Source organism: Oncorhynchus clarkii, chromosome 14 (assembly GCF_045791955.1).
Source record: "Oncorhynchus clarkii lewisi isolate Uvic-CL-2024 chromosome 14, UVic_Ocla_1.0, whole genome shotgun sequence".
Taxonomy (NCBI): Eukaryota; Metazoa; Chordata; class Actinopteri; order Salmoniformes; family Salmonidae; genus Oncorhynchus; species Oncorhynchus clarkii.
This window is the reverse complement of record NC_092160.1, coordinates 32,414,719-32,434,771: the sequence shown is the minus strand read 5'-3', so window position 1 is coordinate 32,434,771 and position 20,053 is coordinate 32,414,719. Positions and strand designations below refer to the sequence as shown.

General features: G+C 46.9%; 1 protein-coding gene across 2 annotated transcripts in view; it reads left to right on the top strand.

The window, feature by feature from the left end:
* The window catches only part of LOC139366526 (neuroligin-3-like), a 298,176-nt gene that overhangs the window by 35,271 nt on the left and 242,852 nt on the right, over positions 1-20,053 (top strand). For both annotated transcript variants that reach the window (XM_071104129.1, XM_071104128.1), the window contains one exon: positions 18,566-18,715. In XM_071104129.1, coding sequence (XP_070960230.1) covers positions 18,566-18,715 — 150 coding nt within the window. The remainder of the gene's footprint in view (positions 1-18,565; positions 18,716-20,053) is intronic.

The following is a 20,053-nucleotide window of genomic DNA, read 5'->3' as shown; positions in this document are numbered from 1 at the left end:
GCCAGGCTATCTCAACAGGGCTTGTTATATCCTCTCACTCCTTTAGGTCTCAGCCAGGCTATCTCAACAGGGCTTGTTATATCCTCTCACTCCTTTAGGTCTCAGCCAGGCTATCTCAACAGGGCTTGCTGTAGCTCTGAGTGGTCCTGGAGAGATACTGTCCGTGTAGGCTTTTGTTACAGCTCCGCAATCACACATCTCATTCAACTAAAGATCCAGACTGAAGATCATGATCAGTTGATTATGTGATAGCTGTGTTAGTGATGGGCAGGAACAGAAGCCTGCACACCCCAGTAACTCTCCTCTGGGACTGGAGCTAGCTGGGGAACCCTAGAACACCCTTTTATATAGCCTGAAAGTGTGTTCTCTACTCTCAACCCTCTCGACCCTCCTGCTGCAGATTGATCCAGGGCCAAGATACAGTAGAGTTCAATAATTTACCCCCCTAGCTAACAATCAGATATATTTTACAGGCCTGTTATTGAACTGTAAAACAGTGTGTCTCTCAATCACCTCTACCTGGTGCTGGAAGATCAAGGTTATGCGGTGGATAGATTGCTGGTGTTGGTGTTACATCTCTGAGGTGGAACATGGCAAGTGGAGGTGATGTATTGTGCCTGGTGTTGAGAGAGACAGACTGGGTCCCTCTTTCTCTCTCTCTCTCTGTCTCTCTGTGTCTCTCTGTCTCTCTCTACCTCTCTCTGTGTCTCTCTCTGTCTCTCTGTCTCTCTATCTGTCTCTATGCCTCTCTCTCTGTCTCTCTGTCTGCCTCTCTCTCTACCTCTCTCTGTCTCTTTGTGTCTCTCTCTGTCTCTCTGCCTCTCTCTCTGTCTCTCTCTACCTCTCTCTGTGTCTCTCTCTGTCTCTCTGTCTCTCTGTCTCTCTCTACCTCTCTCTCTGTCTCTTTGTGTCTCTCTCTGTCTCTCTGCCTCTCTCTCTGCCTCTCTATCTGTCTCTATGCCTCTCTCTCTGTCTCTCTGTCTGCCTCTCTCTCTACCTCTCTCTGTCTCTTTGTGTCTCTCTCTGTCTCTCTGCCTCTCTCTCTGTCTCTCTCTACCTCTCTCTAAGTCTCTCTCTGTCTCTTTTTCTCGGTCTCTGTCTCTCTGCCTCTCTCTCTGTCTCTGTGCCTCTCTCTCTGTCTCTCTGTCTGCCTCTCTCTCTGCCTCTCTCTCTGCCTCTCTCTCTGTCTCTCTCTCTGTCTCTCTGTCTGCCTCTCTCTCTGCCTCTCTCTCTGCCTCTGTCTCTGTCTCTCTCTCTGTCAATTCAATTCAATTCAAGGGCTTTATTGGCATGGGAAACATGTGTTAACATTGCCAAAGCAAGTGAGGTAGATAATATATAAAGTGAAATAAACAATAAAAAATTTACAGTAAACATTACACATACAGAAGTTTCAAAACAATAAAGACATTACAAATGTCATATTATATACAGTGCCTTGCGAAAGTATTCGGCCCCCTTGAACTTTGCGACCTTTTGCCACATTTCAGGCTTCAAACATAAAGATATAAAACTGTATTTTTTTGTGAAGAATCAACAACAAGTGGGACACAATCATGAAGTGGAAGGACATTTATTGGATATTTCAAACTTTTTTAGCAAATCAAAAACTGAAAAATTGGGCGTGCAAAATTATTCAGCCCCTTTACTTTCAGTGCAGCAAACTCTCTCCAGAAGTTCAGTGAGGATATCTGAATGATCCAATGTTGACCTAAATGACTAATGATGATGAATACAATCCACCTGTGTGTAATCAAGTCTCCGAATAAATGCACCTGCACTGTGATAGTCTCAGAGGTCCGTTAAAAGCGCAGAGAGCATCATGAAGAACAAGGAACACACCAGGCAGGTCCGAGATACTGTTGTGAAGAAGTTTAAAGCCGGATTTGGATACAAAAAGATTTACCAAGCTTTAAACATCCCAAGGAGCACTGTGCAAGCGATAATATTGAAATGGAAGGAGCATCAGACCACTGCAAATCTACCAAGACCTGGCCGTCCCTCTAAACTTTCAGCTCATACAAGGAGAAGACTGATCAGAGATGCAGCCAAGAGGCCCATGATCACTCTGGATGAACTGCAGAGATCTACAGCTGAGGTGGGAGACTCTGTCCATAGGACAACAATCAGTCGTATATTGCACAAATCTGGCCTTTATGGAAGAGTGGCAAGAAGAAAGCCATTTCTTAAAGATATCCATAAAAAGTGTCGTTTAAAGTTTGCCACAAGCCACCTGGGAGACACACCAAACATGTGGAAGAAGATGCTCTGGTCAGATGAAACCAAAATTTAACTTTTTGGCAACAATGCAAAACGTTATGTTTGGTGTAAAAGCAACACAGCTCACACCATCCCCACTGTCAAACATGGTGGTGGCAGCATCATGGTTTGGGCCTGCTTTTCTTCAGCAGGGACAGGGAAGATGGTTAAAATTGATGGGAAGATGGATGGAGCCAAATACAGGACCATTCTGGAAGAAAACCTGATGCAGTCTGCAAAAGACATGAGACTGGGACGGAGATTTGTCTTCCAACAAGACAATGATCCAAAACATAAAGCAAAATCTACAATGGAATGGTTCAAAAATAAACATATCCAGGTGTTAGAATGGCCAAGTCAAAGTCCAGACCTGAATCCAATCGAGAATCTGTGGAAAGAACTGAAAACTGCTGTTCACAAATGCTCTCCATCCAACCTCACTGAGCTCGAGCTGTTTTGCAAGGAGGAATGGGAAAAAATGTCAGTCTCTCGATGTGCAAAACTGATAGAGACATACCCCAAGCGACTTACAGCTGTAATCGCAGCAAAAGGTGGCGCTACAAAGTATTAACTTAAGGGGGCTGAATAATTTTGCACGCCCAATTTTTCAGTTTTTGATTTGTTAAAAAAGTTTGAAATATCCAATAAATGTCGTTCCACTTCATGATTGTGTCCCACTTGTTGTTGATTCTTCACAAAAAAATACAGTTTTATATCTTTATGTTTGAAGCCTGAAATGTGGCAAAAGGTCGCAAAGTTCAAGGGGGCCGAATACTTTCGCAAGGCACTGTATATACAGTGTTTTAACAATGTACAAATGGTTAAAGGACTGTCTCTCTCTCTGTCTCTGTCTCTGCCTCTCTCTCTCTGCCTCTCTCTCTCTCTCTCTCTGTGTCTCTCTCTGTGTCTCTCTCTGTGTCTCTCTCTGCCTCTGCCTCTGCCTCTCTCTCTCCCCATCCCCCCCCCCCTCCACACACACACACACACACACACACACACACACACACACACACACACACACACACGCACACACACACACACACACTGCTGAGGTTGAGGAATGAATGTGTGTGTTACTGACTTGACTTGGATTGCCAAATGCTTGGAGCTCTAATCAGGGAGTAGGGAGCACACACACACACACAGACCACCCCCACCCCTCCTACACGCAACACAACACACACACTTCAACAATCGTACACAATCATACACAAACACACCCTCTCCATCTCCCCAGCCTAGCTGGGCCAGAGATCTGAGCTCCACCTGTGTTGGGATTAACATTAATTCCACCATCCAGCCATCACTGCATCCCTTCTCCAACACAGCCAGCCACACACACACACACACACACACACACGTACACACACACACGCACACACACACACACACACACACACACACACACACACACACACACACACACACACACACACACACACACACACACACACACACACACACACACACACACGGCCTCCCCTCCCTGCCCCAACAATATCCCATTCTCTCTGATGTCTTAGAGAAGAGGAATTATGCCTCTTGAAGCCCAGATATTTTTGGAACGGTACTGTTTAGCCCCTTTCCAAGATTAGGATCACAGCTGTAATGGCTGATCTGTTACTGAGTAAGAAAGGCTGCTGCTGTTTCTGCTTTCCTTTTATAGCCTTCAATGGCGTAGTATTAACGGGAACGTGAAACCATGCTAATGCTGATGTTTCATATAAAGAATGGACCATATCATGTACGAGGGGAGGCATGCAGTGAACTGTTTTTTTGTAATACAGCACTGTGATTATTTTACCGTGGAACACCGACGTGTAACATAAGACTAACCCATCTGGGTCTTCAACCCCACTCCTAAGAGGCTAGCCTTTAGCTCAGGGGGCTAACAACTGTCCTCGGGGTCTGAGTGTGAAAGACGGAACCTCAGCAGTAGACTGTAATGTATAGAGATCTAGCTGAACTACTGTTTACAGGGCTGAGAGAATGGTCTGGGTTGTAGACTGAGAGGAGGGTCTGGGTTATAGACTGGAAGGAGGGTCTGGGTTGTAGACTGGGAGGAGGGTCTGGGTTGTAGACTGGGAGGAGGGTCTGGGTTGTAGACTGGGAGGAGGGTCTGGGTTACAGACTGGTAGGAGGGTCTGGGTTATACACTGAGAGGAGGGTCTGGGTTACAGACTGGGAGGAGGGTCCTGGTTGTAGACTGGGAGGAGCGTCCTGGTTGTAGACTGGGAGGAGGGTCCTGTTTGTAGACTGGGAGGAGGGTCTGGGTTATTGACTGAGAGGGGAGTCTGTGTTGTAGACTGAGCGGGGAGTCTAGGTTATAGACTGAGAGGGGAGTCTAGGTTATAGACTGAGAGGGGAGTCTAGGTTATAGACTGAGAGTTATATAGTTATTTTCTTCCTTTGTCCCTCTTTCTCTCTCACTCTGCTTTCTCCCACTCTCTCGATTGAACCCTCCCTCCCTCCGTCCCCCTCCCTCTCTCTCCTGCTGCCCTATCCCTTCCAGGGGCCTGGCTTCACAGAGAACATCAAAGGCTGTGTCTGTGGCGTTAGCTACACCATCTTTAATGCATAAACACACCGGCTGGGATTCTGGGGTGGAGGATAGCACCTTCTCCCCCTCTCACAAAGGTCATTCAAACCATCCAGTTTCCAGTTGAGATGTCAAGATCGGGGGAATAGGCGTGCAGAGACGTCACACACACCCATCGATACACACACGCACACCCATCGAAACACACACACACACACCCATCGAAACACACACACACACCCATCAAAACACACACACACACACCCATCGAAACACACACACACACCCATCGAAACACACACACACACCCATCAAAACACCCATCGAAACACACACACACACCCATCGAAACACACACACACACCCATCGAAACACACACTATACTGAATTCCTTACAGATTTATTGCATAGTCACTTTAGAAATTAAAATTAATTACAAAATGGAGAGATAATGCATCTGTTACGCAAAATATCAAATATCAGCACTGTTGAAAGTTCTGACATGTTGAAAAGTCCTCTGAAGTATCAAGGTGCTCCTCTTTCTCCATCTCTCCTCATCTTTCCATCCATCTCTCCACCATCTGTCTTCTCCTCCATCTCTCTTCTCCACTCTATCTCTCATCTCACCTCAATCTCTCCCTCTATCTCTCATCTCCCCTCCATCTCTCCCTCTATCTCTCATCTCCCCTCCATCTCTCCCTCTCTCTCTTCTCCCCTCCATATCTCCTTCTATCTCTCCTCTCCCCATCTCTCCTCTCTCTCCTCTCCCCTCCATCTCTCCTCTCCCCATCTCTCCTCTCTCAATCTCTCCCTCCATCTCTCCCTCTATCTCTCATCTCCCCTCCATCTCTCCCTCTCTCTCTTCTCCCCTCCATATATCCCTATATCTCTCCTCTCCCCATCTCTCCTCTCTCAATCTCTCCCTCCATCTCTACCTCCATCTATCCCTCCATCTCTCCTCTCCCTCTATCTCTCTTCTCCATCTCTCCTCTCACTTCATCTCTCCCTCCATCTCTCCATCTCTCCCTCCATCTCTCCTCTCCCTCCATCTAACTTCTACATCTTTCCGTCCATCTCTCCTCTCCCTTCATATCTCCCTCTATCTCTCCTCTTCCCAATCTCTCCCTCCATCTCTCGTCTCCCTGCATCTCTCCTTCCATCTCTCTTCTCCATCTTTCCCTCCCTCTCTCCTCTCCCACCATTTTGTTGATCCCTGCCTACAGACAGAAACTAAAACAAGAGGCTCCCACGCTGAGGTCTGTCCAACGCTGGTCCGACCAAGCTGACTCCACACTCCAAGACTGCTTCCATCACGTGGACTGGGAGATGTTTCGTATTGCGTCAGATAACAACATTGACGAATACGCTGATTCGGTGTGCGAGTTCATTAGAACGTGCGTTGAAGATGTCGTTCCCATAGCAACGATTAAAACATTCCCTAACCAGAAACCGTGGATTGATGGCAGCATTCGTGTGAAACTGAAAGCGCGAACCACTGCTTTTAATCAGGGCAAGGTGTCTGGTAACATGACCGAATACAAACAGTGCAGCTATTCCCTCCGCAAGGCTATCAAACAAGCTAAGCGCCAGTACAGAGACAAAGTAGAATCTCAATTCAACGGCTCAGACACAAGAGGCATGTGGCAGGGTCTACAGTCAATCACGGACTACAGGAAGAAACCCAGCCCAGTCACGGACCAGGATGTCTTGCTCCCAGGCAGACTAAATAACTTTTTTGCCCGCTTTGAGGACAATACAGTGCCACTGACACGGCCTGCAACGAAAACATGCGGTCTCTCCTTCACTGCAGCCCTAGACCCACTCCAATTTGCTTACCGCCCAAATAGGTCCACAGACGATGCAATCTCAACCACACTGCACACTGCCCTAACCCATCTGGACAAGAGGAATACCTATGTGAGAATGCTGTTCATCGACTACAGCTCGGCATTCAACACCATAGTACCCTCCAAGCTCGTCATCAAGCTCGAGACCCTGGGTCTCGACCCCGCCCTGTGCAACTGGGTACTGGACTTCCTGACGGGCCGCCCCCAGGTGGTGAGGGTAGGCAACAACATCTCCTCCCCGCTGATCCTCAACACTGGGGCCCCACAAGGTTGCGTTCTGAGCCCTCTCCTGTACTCCCTGTTCACCCACGACTGCGTGGCCACGCACGCCTCCAACTCAATCATCAAGTTTGCGGACGACACAACAGTGGTAGGCTTGATTACCAACAACGATGAGACGGCCTACAGGGAGGAGGTGAGGGCCCTCGGAGTGTGGTGTCAGGAAAACAACCTCACACTCAACGTCAACAAAACTAAGGAGATGATTGTGGACTTCAGGAAACAGCAGAGGGAACACCCCCCTATCCACATCGATGGAACAGTAGTGGAGAGGGTAGCAAGTTTTAAGTTCCTCGGCATACACATCACAGACAAACTGAATTGGTCCACTCACACAGACAGCATCGTGAAGAAGGCGCAGCAGCGCCTCTTCAACCTCAGGAGGCTGAAGAAATTCGGCTTGTCACCAAAAGCACTCACAAACTTCTACAGATGCACAATCGAGAGCATCCTGGCGGGCTGTATCACCGCCTGGTATGGCAACTGCACCGCCCTCAACCGTAAGGCTCTCCAGAGGGTAGTGAGGTCTGCACAACGCATCACCGGGGGCAAACTACCTGCCCTCCAGGACACCTACACCACCCGATGTCACAGGAAGGCCATAAAGATCATCAAGGACATCAACCACCCGAGCCACTGCCTGTTCACCCCGCTATCATCCAGAAGGCGAGGTCAGTACAGGTGCATCAAAGCTGGGACCGAGAGACTGAAAAACAGCTTCTATCTCAAGGCCATCAGACTGTTAAACAGCCACCACTAACACTGAGTGGCTGCTGCCAACACACTGACACTGACTCAACTCCAGCCACTTTAATAAATGGGAACACTGATCCATACTGACTGACACACTGAGGAATGCCCACAACCTACAACACTGATCCATACTGACTGACACACTGAGGAATGTCCACAGCCTACAACACTGATCCATACTGACTGACACACTGAGGAATGCCCACAACCTACAACACTGATCCATACTGACTGACACACTGAGGAATGCCCACAGCCTACAACACTGATCCATACTGACTGACACACTGAGGAATGTCCACAGTCTACAACACTGATCCATACTGACTGACACACTGAGGAATGCCCACAGCCTACAACACTGATCCATACTGACTGACACACTGAGGAATGCCCACAGCCTACAACACTGATCCATACTGACTGACAAACTGAGGAATGCCCACAGCCTACAACACTGATTCATACTGACTGACACACTGAGGAATGTCCACAGCCTACAACACTGATCCATACTGACTGACACACTGAGGAATGTCCACAGTCTACAACACTGATCCATACTGACTGACACACTGAGGAATGCCCACAGCCTACAACACTGATCCCCACTGACTGTTGCCATGTTTTAGTAAGTGGAGCCACACTCTTATCTCTCCTCTCTCATTGTCTCTACCCACTCTGGAGTAACAGGGCTGGGTGATAGGGCTGGGTGACAGGGCTGGGTGACAGGGCTGGGTGATAGGGCTGGGTGATAGGGATGGGTGATAGGGCTGGGTGATAGGGATGGGTGATGGGGATGGGTGATAGGTCTGGATGATAGGGATGGGTGATAGGGCTGGGTGATAGGGCTAGGTGATAGGGCTGGGTGACAGGGATGGGTGATAGGGCTAGGTGATAGGGCTGGGTGATAGGGCTGGGTGACAGGGCTGGGTGACAGGGCTGGGTGATAGGGATGGGTGATAAGGCTGGGTGATAGTGCTGGGTGACAGGGATGGGTGATAGGGATGGGTGATAGGGCTGGGTGATAGGGCTGGGTGATAAGGCTGGGTGATAGGGCTGGGTGATAAGGCTGGGGCCTTGGCTTTAGATTTATGGCTGTCATTGACTGACTTCCTGTGTTTGTGAGTGAAGGAGGAGGGTGAGAGAGAGAAGAGAGAGAGAGCGGTCTCATCCAGCCAGGCCTCCTACTGAGTGGCTCTGACAGGTATCCAAAGAACCTACTCTACTCTACGTACGTGCGTGTGTGTGAGAGTGAGTGGGGGGGTGAGAGAGAGAAGAGAGAGAGAGCGGTCTCATCCAGCCAGGCCTCCTACTGAGTGGCTCTGACAGGTATCCAAAGACCCTACTCTACTCTACGTACGTGCGTGTGTGTGAGAGTGAGTGGGGGGGTGAGAGAGAGAAGAGAGAGAGAGCGGTCTCATCCAGCCAGGCCTCCTACTGAGTGGCTCTGACAGGTATCCAAAGACCCTACTCTACTCTACCCTACTCTCCACTGACACACACACACACACAAGCACACGCACACGCACACACACACACACATACACACACACATAAACCCCCCCCCACACACACACACACACACACACACCACACACACACACACACACACACACACACACACACACACACACACACACACACACACACACACACACACACACACACACACACACACACAAGCACACGCACACACACGCACACACACATACACACATACACACACACATAACCCCCCCCACACACACACACACACACATACACACACACACACAAGCACACGCACACACACGCACACACACACACATACACACATACACACACACATAACCCCCCCCCCCCCACACACACACACACACAAATGAAGAAGATGATATAAATAAGTGAAATTAACAATATAAATGAACAGTAAACATTACACTCATAGAAGTTCCAAAAGAATAAAGACATTACAAATGTCATATTATGTATATATATATGCAGTGTTGTAACGATGTACAAATGTTTAAAGTACAAAAGGGAAAATAAATAAACATAAATATGGGTTGTATTTACAATGGTGTTTGTTCTTCACTGGTTGACCTTTTCTTGTGGCAACAGGTTATAGATCTTGCTGCTGTGATGTCACACTGTGGTATTTCACCCATCTACATGTCTCTGTGTTTCTGATCTAAACTCAGCAAAACGTCCTCTCACTGTCAACTTTGTTTATTTTCAGCAAACTTAACATGTGTAAATATTTGTATGAACATAACAAGATTCAACGACTGAGACATAAACTAAAAGTTCCACAGACCTGTTGTCACGTTCTGACCTTTATTTCCTTTGTTTTGTCTTTATTTAGTATGGTCAGGGCGTGAGTTGGGGTGGGCAGTCTATGTGTGTTTTTCTATGTTGGGGTTTTGAGTTCAGCCTAGTATGGTTCTCAATCAGAGGCAGGTGTCGTTAGTTGCCTCTGATTGAGAATCATACTTAGGTAGCCTGGGTTTCACTTTTGAGTGGTGGGTGTTTGTTTCCGTGTGAGTGTTTGTTGCCACACAGTACTGTTTCGGTTTTGTTAGTTTCACGTTTATTGTTTTGTAGTGTTCAGTTTATGTCTTTAAATAAACGTTATGGACACTTACCACGCTGCGCATTGGTCCTCCGATCCTTCTCGCTTCTCCTCCTCAGAAGAGGAGGAGGAATGCTGTTACACATGTGACTAACAGAAATGGAATAATGTGTCCCTGAATAAATGGGGGGTCAAAATCAAAAGCAACAGTCAGTATCTGGTGTGGCCACCAGCTGCATTAAGTACTGCAGTGCATCTCCTCCTCATGGACTGCACCAGATTTGCCAGTTCTTGCTGTGAGATGTTACCCCACTCTTCCACCAAGGCACCTGCAAGTTCCTGGACATTTCTGGGGGGAATGGCTCTAGCCATAACAGGTCCCAGACGTGCCAATGGGATTGAGATCCGGGCTCTTTGCTGGCCATGGCAGAACACTGGCATTCCTGTCTTGCAGTATGGCTGGTGGCATTGTCATGCTGGAGGGTCATGTCAGGATGACCTTGCAGGAAGGGTACCACATGATGGAGGAGGATGTCTTCCCTGTAGAGCACAGCGTTGAGATTGTCTGCAATGACAACAAGCTCAGTCCGATGATGCTATGACACACCGCCCCAGACCATGACGGACCCTCCACCTCCAAATCGATCCTGTACCAGAGTACAGGCCTCGGTGTAATGCTCATTCCTTCGACGATAAACGCGACTCCGACCATCACCCCTGGTGAGACAAAACCTCAACTCGTCAGTGAAGAGCACTTTTTGCCAGTCCTGTTTGGTCCAGCGACGTTGGGTTTGTGCCCTTAGGCAATGTTGTTGCCAGTGATGTCTGGTGAGTACCTGCCTTACAATAGGTCTACAAGCCGTCAGTCCAGCCTCTCTCAGCCTATTGCGGACAGTCTGAGCACTGATGGAAAGATTGTGCGTTCCTGGTGTAACTCGGGCAGTTGTTGTTGCCATCCTGTACCTGTCCCGCAGGTGTGATGCCTCCTTTCAGCATGCCTAAGGCACGTTCACGAAGATGAGCAGTGACCCTGGGCATCTTTCTTTTGGTGTTTTTCAGAGTCAGTAGACAGGCCTCTTTAGTGTCCTAAGTTTTCATAACTGTGGCCTTAATTCTCTACAGTCTGTAAGCTATTAGTATCTTAACGACCGTTCCACAGGTGCTTGTTCATTACTTGTTTATGGTTCATTGAACAAGCATGGGAAACAGTGTTTAAACCCTTTACAATGAAGATCTGTGCAGTTAATTAGATTTTTACGAATTATCTTTGAAAGACGGGGTCCTGAAAAAGGGAAGTTTCTTTATTTTGCTAAGTTTATGTGTGGGAGCATCCCCTCTCCTCCCTCTCTTCCCTCCGTCCCCGCCCCTCCATTTAGCCTGAGTGAACTGGGAACCCTTTAGGATTAGATTTTCTGCTCTTGTCTCTCTCTGTAGGGTATTTTCTCCTCTGTCCTCTCTCTGTAGGGTATTTTCTCCTCTCTGTAGGGTATTTGGGTATTTTCTCCTCTCTGTAGGGTATTTGGGTATTTTCTCCTCTCTGTAGGGTATTTTACCCTCTCTGTAGGGTATTTTCTCCTCTGTCCTCTCTCTGTAGGGTATTTTCTCCTCTCTGTAGGGTATTTTCTCCTCTGTCCTCTCTCTGTAGGGTATTTTCTCCTCTCTGTAGGGTATTTTCTCCTCTGTCCTCTATCTGTAGGGTATTTTCTCCTCTGTCCTCTCTCTATGTAGGGTATTTTCTCCTCTCTGTAGGGTATTTTCTCCTCTGTCCTCTCTCTGTAGGGTATTTTCTCCTCTCTGTAGGGTATTTTCTCCTCTGTCCTCTCTCTGTAGGGTATTTTCTCCTCTCTGTAGGGTATTTTCTCCTCTGTCCTCTCTCTGTAGGGTATTTTCTCCTCTCTGCAGGGTATTTCTCTCCTCTGTCCTCTCTCTGTAGGGTATTTTCTCCTCTCTGTAGGGTATTTTCTCCTCTGTCCTCTCTCTCTGTAGGGTATTTTCTCCTCTGTCCTCTCTCTGTAGGGTATTTTCTCCTCTTTCCTCTCTCTGTAGGGTATTTTCTCCTCTCTGTAGGGTATTTTCTCCTCTCTGTAGGGTATTTTCTCCGCTCTGTAGGGTATTTTCTCCTCTGCCCTCTCTATGTAGGGTATTTTCTCCTCTCTGTAGGGTATTTTCTCCTCTGTCCTCTCTCTGTAGGGTATTTTCTCCTCTTGCCTCTCTCTCTGTAGGGTATTCTCTCCTCTGTCCTCTCTCTCTGTAGGGTATTTTCTCCTCTGTCCTCTCTCTGTAGGGTATTTTCTCCTCTGTCCTCTCTCTGTAGGGTATTTTCTCCTCTGGCCTCTCTCTCTTTAGGGTATTATCTCCTCTGTCCTCTCTCTGTAGGATATTTTCTCATCTGTCCTCTCTCTGTAGGGTATTTTCTCCTCTTGCCTCTCTCTCTGTAGGGTATTATCTCCTCTGTCCTCTCTCTGTAGGGTATTTTCTCCTCTGTCCTCTCTCTATAGGGTATTTTCTCCTCTTGCCTCTCTCTCTGTAGGGTATTATCTCCTCTGTCCTCTCTCTGTAGGGTGTTTTCTCCTCTCTGTAGGGTATTTTCTCCTCTCTGTAGGGTATTTTCTCCTCTCTGTAGGGTATTCTCTCCTCTGTCCTCTCTCTGTAGGGTATTTTCTCCTCTGTCCTCTCTCTGTAGGGTATTTTCTCCTCTCTGTAGGGTATTTTCTCATCTGTCCTCTCTCTGTAGGGTATTCTCTCCTCTGTCCTCTCTCTGTAGGGTATTTTCTCCTCTGTCCTCTCTCTCTGTAGGGTATTTTCTCCTCTGTCCTCTCTCTGTAGGGTATTCTTTCCTCTGTCCTCTCTCTGTAGGGTATTTTCTCCTCTCTGTAGGGTATTTTCTCCTCTGTCCTCTCTCTGTAGGGTATTCTCTCCTCTGTCCTCTCTCTGTAGGGTATTCTCTCCTCTGTCCTCTCTCTGTAGGGTATTTTCTCCTCTGTCCTCTCTCTCTGTAGGGTATTTTCTCCTCTGTCCTCTCTCTGTAGGGTATTCTTTCCTCTGTCCTCTCTCTGTAGGGTATTTTCTCCTCTCTGTAGGGTATTCTCTACTCTGTCCTCTCTCTGTAGGGTATTTTCTCCTCTGTCCTCTCTCTCTGTAGGGTATTTTCTCCTCTGTCCTCTCTCTGTAGGGTATTTTCTCCTCTCTGTAGGGTATTTTCTCCTCTCTATAGGGTATTATTTCCTCTGTTCTCTCTCTGTAGGGTATTTTCTCCTCTCTGTAGGGTATTTTCTCCTCTGTCCTCTCTCTGTAGGGTATTTTCTCCTCTCTGTAGGGAATTTTCTCCTCTCTGTAGGGAATTTTCTCCTCTCTGTAGGGTATTTTCTCCTCTCTGTAGGGTATTTTCTCCTCTGTCCTCTCTATGTAGGGTATTTTCTCCTCTGTCCTCTCTCTGTAGGGTATTTTCTCCTCTGTCCTCTCTCTGTAGGGTATTTTCTCCTCTCTGTAGGGTATTTTCTCCTCTCTGTAGGGTATTTTCTCCTCTGTCCTCTCTATGTAGGGTATTCTTTCCTCTGTCCTCTCTCTGTAGGGTATTTTCTCCTCTCTGTAGGGTATTTTCTCCTCTGTCCTCTCTCTCTGTAGGGTATTTTCTCCTCTGTCCTCTCTCTGTAGGGTATTTTCTCCTCTGTCCTCTCTCTGTAAGGTATTCTCTCCTCTGTCCTCTCTCTGTAGGGTATTTTCTCCTCTCTGTAGGGTATTTTCTCCTCTGTCCTCTCTCTTTAGGGTATTCTCTCCTCTGTCCTCTCTCTGTAGGGTTTTTTCTCCTCTCTGTAGGGTATTTTCTCCTCTGTCCTCTCTCTGTAGGGTATTTTCTCCTCTGTCCTCTCTCTCTGTAGGGTATTTTCTCCTCTGTCCTCTCTCTGTAGGGTATTTTCTCCTCTCTGTAGGGAATTTTCTCCTCTGTCCTCTCTCTGTAGGGTATTTTCTCCTCTGTCCTCTCTCTGTAGGGTATTTTCTCCTATGTCCTCTCTCTGTAGGGTATGTTCTCCTCTGTCCTCTCTCTGTAGGGTATTTTCTCCTCTCTGTAGGGTATTTTCTCCTCTCTGTATGGTATTTTCTCCTCTGTCCTCTCTCTGTAGGGTATTTTCTCCTCTGTCCTCTCTATGTAGGGTATTTTCTCCTCTCTGTAGGGTATTTTCTCCTCTCTGTAGGGTATTTTCTCCTCTGTCCTCTCTCTCTGTAGGGTATTTTCTCCCCTGTCCTCTCTCTATGTAGGGTATTTTCTCCTCTTTGTCGTGTGTGTGTGTGTGTGTGTGTGTGTGTCATCAAGCACATTTCAAAATCTGCCATTGTTTTGCACTTTGGTTTTTTCATGTTTATTCCTTGTTCAGGTCATTGAGTTAACAGTGAAATTAGATTTTATGTTCATTATATTCACTGTCAGATATGAATTGTGTTTATTAGGTATGTAATTAACCTAATCTCTCTTTTCTGCCCCTAGCATACAGCATATAGCCTACAGTCCTACAGAACTTTGTGTATGAATTGTAAAGTGTGATTTGTTTTAATTATGTTTTTACGTTCCAGACATAGTGAGTCAAAAATCAGAGATCTATGAGGTTTAAGTCACAAATACTAATGACGGTTTTAGTGTACCTCATTGGTTACAATCAACTAGTGACATCATTACTGTACCGCGAAGCCACATGACGCAGTAAGGAACAAGCTTCCATACCGATTATGCTTTTCTCTGTAAAAATAGAAAGAAAGATTAACATGGAATATAAAGGGAGCATTATCCCTGATGTTCTGTATTACTGCACTCATGTCTGTGACACCAAATACAATACATCCACATGATCTGTGACAGCAAATACAATACATCCACCTGATCTGTGACAGCAAATACAATACATCCACCTGATCTGTGACAGCAAATACAATACATCCACCTGATCTGTGACACATCAGTAATCAATCTAATCTGGTCAATAAAACGATAGATCAGGTGAACTGTTGTGGAACGTTGACATTCCCACGGTGATATCTACCCCGTAGTCATGGGAACATGATGTGAATCAACAAAAGAGGCAACCGATAACATTGACATGACTAATCTCTTTTCTTATTTCTCCTTCCTTCCTCCTTTCCTGCCTGCCTTTCTTTTCCATTTCCTTTGTATCTGTGCTCCTCTGTGGGTCTCGTGTGGCTCTGGATTGTTCTCTCTCTCTTTCTCTCTTGCTTATGTACCCCATGCATTCACTTCTCCTCTCTCTTCCTCCTCCCTCCTCCTCCTCCCTCCCTCCCTCTCCTCCTCCCTCCTTCCCTCTCCTCCTTCTCCTCCCTCTCCTCCTCTTCCTCCAACCTCCTCCTCCTCCCTCCCTCCCTCTCCTTCTCCTCGCTCTCCTCCCTCTCCTCCTCCTCTTCCTCCTCCTCCTCCTCCCTCCCTCCCTCCCTCCCTCCCTCCCTCCCTCCCTCCCTCCCTCCCTCCCTCCCTCCCTCCCTCCCTCCATCCCTCCCTCCCTCTTCCTCCCTCCCTCCCTCCCTCCCTCCCTCCCTCCCTTCCTCTTCCTCCTCCCTCTCCTCCCTCCCTCCCTCTCCTCCTCCTCCCTCTCCTTCTCCTCTTCCTTCTCCCCCTCTTCCACTTCCCTCTCCTCCTCCTCCTCCCTCTTCTCCTTTGCCTCCTCTTCTCCCTCCCTCCCTCTCTCCCTCCCTCTTCTTCTTCTTCCTCCTCCTTCTCCTGCCTCCTCCCTCTCCTCCTCCTCCCTCTCCTCCTCTTCCCCCTCCCTCTACTCCTCCTCTTCCTTCTCCCCCTCCTCCCTCCCTCTTCCTCCTCCTTATTTTCCTCCTCCTCCTCCTCCCTCTCTCCTCCTCCTCCTCCTCCCTCTCTCCTCCTCCTCCTCGTCCTCCTCCCTCTCTCCTCCTCCTCCTCCCTCCTTCCTCCTCCCCCTCCATCTCCTCCTCCTCCTCCCTCTCCCTCTCCTCCTCCTCCTCCCTTTCCTCCTCCTCCTTCTCCTACTCTTCCTCCTCCCTCTCTCCTCCTCCTCCCCCCTCCTCCTCCCTCTCCCCTCCTCCTCCTCCCTCTCCTCCTTCTCTACACCTCCTCCCCCTACTCCTCCCCCTCCTCCCCCTACTCCTCCTCCCCCTACTCCTCCTTCTCCTCCTCCTCCCCCTACTCCTCCTCCTCCCTCTTCTCCTCCTCCTCCCTCTCTTCCCCATACTCCCCCCCTACTCCTCCTCCTCCTTCCTCTTCTCCTTCTCCTCCCTCTCCTCCTCCTCCTCCTCCTCCCTCCTCTCTTCCTCCTCCTTCCTCTTCTCCTCCTCCCTCTCCTTTTCCTACTCCGCCTCCTCCTGCTCCTCATCCTCTTCTTGTTTGAATTAAGTGTCTGTGTGGAGTGTGGCTTTGTAAATGATTTTTTAGCCAAGGCCTCCCAGATACCAGCTAGATAGATGAAGAAACCCATAAATAAAGAGATACCATGTATACACAATATTCCTTTACCATACAAGGACAGGAGCGTGTGGGTAGTGTGTGTGATTGTGTGTGTGCTCCAGCAGATGCAATATATTCAGACTCTATATTCAGGAGGATGGTGTCCCTGATTAGCCCTTCTTGAGGATTCTGAATTTCGGCTTGCCGTCGCCATGACAACCTGAATACAATATAGTCTTTCTGAATTACAATCCAATGGCTCTCTCTCTCTCTCTGTTTTGCCCTCTCCTTTTCTTTCTTTCTCTCTCTCTCACTCTTTTTCTCTCCTTTCTTAAGGCTGAGGTAAACAGCCACAGAGAGAGGAGGGAGAGAGAGGAAGAGGGGAGAGAGAGAGGAAGAGGGGAGAGAGAGAGGAAGAGGGGAGAGAGAGAGAGAGAGAGGGGAGAGAGAGAGAGAGAGAGTGGGGAGAGAGAGAGGAAGAGGAGAGAGAGGGGGTTAAACATAGGGGAAGCAGTGTGAGAGAGAACCGTGAGAGACATATAGAGAGATAGTGGAGGCAGTGTGAGAGAGAACCGTGAGAGACAGATATAGAGAGATAGTGGAGGCAGTGTGAGAGAGAACCGTGAGAGACAGATATAGAGAGATAGTGGAGGCAGTGTGAGAGAGAACCTGTGAGAGACATATTGAGAGTGTGAGAGAGGGGCCTTTTTCTTCCACTAAGCTTCCAGAATGATTTTATCTCTCAGGTGCTCTAGGGCCGACTAAGCTATGAATCAAAGCCTTATTCTGAAAAACTTAAACATGAGGGGACATTTCATACACCATGGAAATGCATCACAGACCTCTGCTAGGTCTGCAATATAGTAGATAACGTTAACTTTGATAGCTGCGCTTAGTCCTACAGTTGACCTGCATGTAGACAAGCTTAGCTTTGTCCACTAGCTCATTCATTTACTAGACAATTAATTGTACCTTTATTTAACTAGGCAAGTCAGTTAAGAACAAATTCTTATTTACAATGACGGCCTAGGAGCAGTGGGTTAACTGCCTTGTTCAGGGGCAGAACGACAGATGTTTACCTTGTCAGCTCGGGGGTTCGACACTCAAACCACTAGGCTACCTGCCACCCCAATATAATATCCTGCTTCATATACTGTACTGTATTATACTATATGCATGTAGTATATTCTGCTTCATATACTGTACTGTATTATACTATATGCATGTAGTATATCCTGTATGTACATACAACATGTACAGTAGCAGACAAACAGCTGTGTCTATTAGTTGACTAGGTTACATATTACTGTCAACAGTGGCTGGCATAAGCAGTGATTATTAGGTTAGGGTGTCAGGTATGTCATCAGAACAGATAATGCTCTTCATTGGGAAGCAAGCTGGCCTCCTGGGGGCCAAAACAAGACACAATTGGATTATAACGCTGTAGCTAGACTCACCCGAGGAGAATTCTAAGGTACTGTACAACATCCAGCTACATCGCCAGCCCAAGTGCTGTTGACTGGTGACAGATTCTCCTTTTCCCCGACATGATGACTTAACATTCATCTGTCTTGAAATGGAAGTCAAATCATGACACAGTCTAATCTTTTTCTATCCAAACTGGGTTTTTGACTTGGGGGTGTGTCTGAAATGGCATCATGTTCCTTATATAGTCTACTACTTCTGTCTAGGGGCCCTGGCCAAAGGTAGTGCACTATGTAGTAAATAGTGTCCCATTTTGGACAGAGCCCTAGATTTAATCCCAGCGTAGAGTAGCTGGTACCTGGGAGGTGTCTGTGTGTGTCTGTGGTGTTTCACCCACTGCTCTCTGTCTGAGTGTTTGAGTTTAACCCCGTGCTGCTCTGGACGAGAGAGAGGATGGCAATGTGAATGTGTTAATGGTAAACAACTCTTCCAGACATACGAGACACCGGGGCCAAACCGGTGATGGTGTACATCCACGGGGGATCCTACATGGAGGGGACCGGGAATATGATCGACGGGAGCGTCCTGGCCAGCTACGGGAACGTCATCGTGATCACCCTGAACTACCGCGTCGGAGTACTAGGTAAGAAACCGTCTCTCGCTCATGTCCGTAACATCTACTGGAGCGGAGGGCAGGAACAGAGTAGCTCCACATCTAACCTCTTCACACATCTTTCCAACACAGCTCTGATGATATTGTTGGATCTCGTTGCTTTCTAAGGATGTTTTTCTGCTGATATTGTTGGATCTCGTTGCTTTCTAAGGATGTTTTTCTGCTGATATTGTTGTATCTCGTTGCTTTCTAAGGATGTTTTTCTGATGATGTTATTGGATCTCGTTGCTTTCTAAGGATGTTTTTCTGATGATATTGTTGTATCTCGTTGCTTTCTAAGGATGTTTATCTGCTCATATTGTTGTATCTCGTTGCTTTCTAAGGATGTTTTTCTGCTGATATTGTTGGATCTCGTTGCTTTCTAAGGATGATTTTCTGATGATATTGTTGGATCTCGTTGCTTTCTAAGGATGTTTATCTGCTGATGTTGTTGGATCTCGTTGCTTTCTAAGGATGTTTTTCTGCTGATATTGTTGGATCTCGCTGCTTTCTAAGGATGTTTATCTGATGATATTGTTGTATCTCGTTGCTTTCTAAGGATGTTTTTCTGATGATATTGTTGGATCTCGTTGCTTTCTAAGGATGTTTTTCTGATGATATTGTTGGATCTCGTTGCTTTCTAAGGATGTTTTTCTGCTGATATTGTTGTATCTCGTTGCTTTCTAAGGATGTTTTTCTGCTGATATTGTTGGATCTCGGTGCTTTCTAAGGATGTTTATCTGATGATATTGTTGTATCTCGTTGCTTTCTAAGGATGTTTTTCTGATGATATTGTTGTATCTCGTTGCTTTCTAAGGATGTTTATCTGCTCATATTGTTGTATCTCGTTGCTTTCTAAGGATGTTTTTCTGCTGATATTGTTGGATCTTGTTGCTTTCTAAGGATGTTTTTCTGCTGATATTGTTGGATCTCGTTGCTTTCTAAGGATGTTTTTCTGCTGATATTGTTGGATCTTGTTGCTTTCTAAGGATGTTTTTCTGCTGATATTGTTGGATCTTGTTGCTTTCTAAGGATGTTTTTCTGCTGATATTGTTGGATCTTGTTGCTTTCTAAGGATGTTTTTCTGCTGATATTGTTGGATCTCGTTGCTTTCTAAGGATGTTTTTCTGCTGATATTGTTGGATCTCGTTGCTTTCTAAGGATGTTTATCTGCCTATATTGTTGGATCTCGTTGCTTTCTAAGGATGTTTTTCTGCTGATATTGTTGGATCTTGTTGCTTTCTAAGGATGTTTTTCTGCTGATATTGTTGTACCTCGTTGCTTTCTAAGGATGTTTTTCTGATGATATTGTTGTATCTCGTTGCTTTC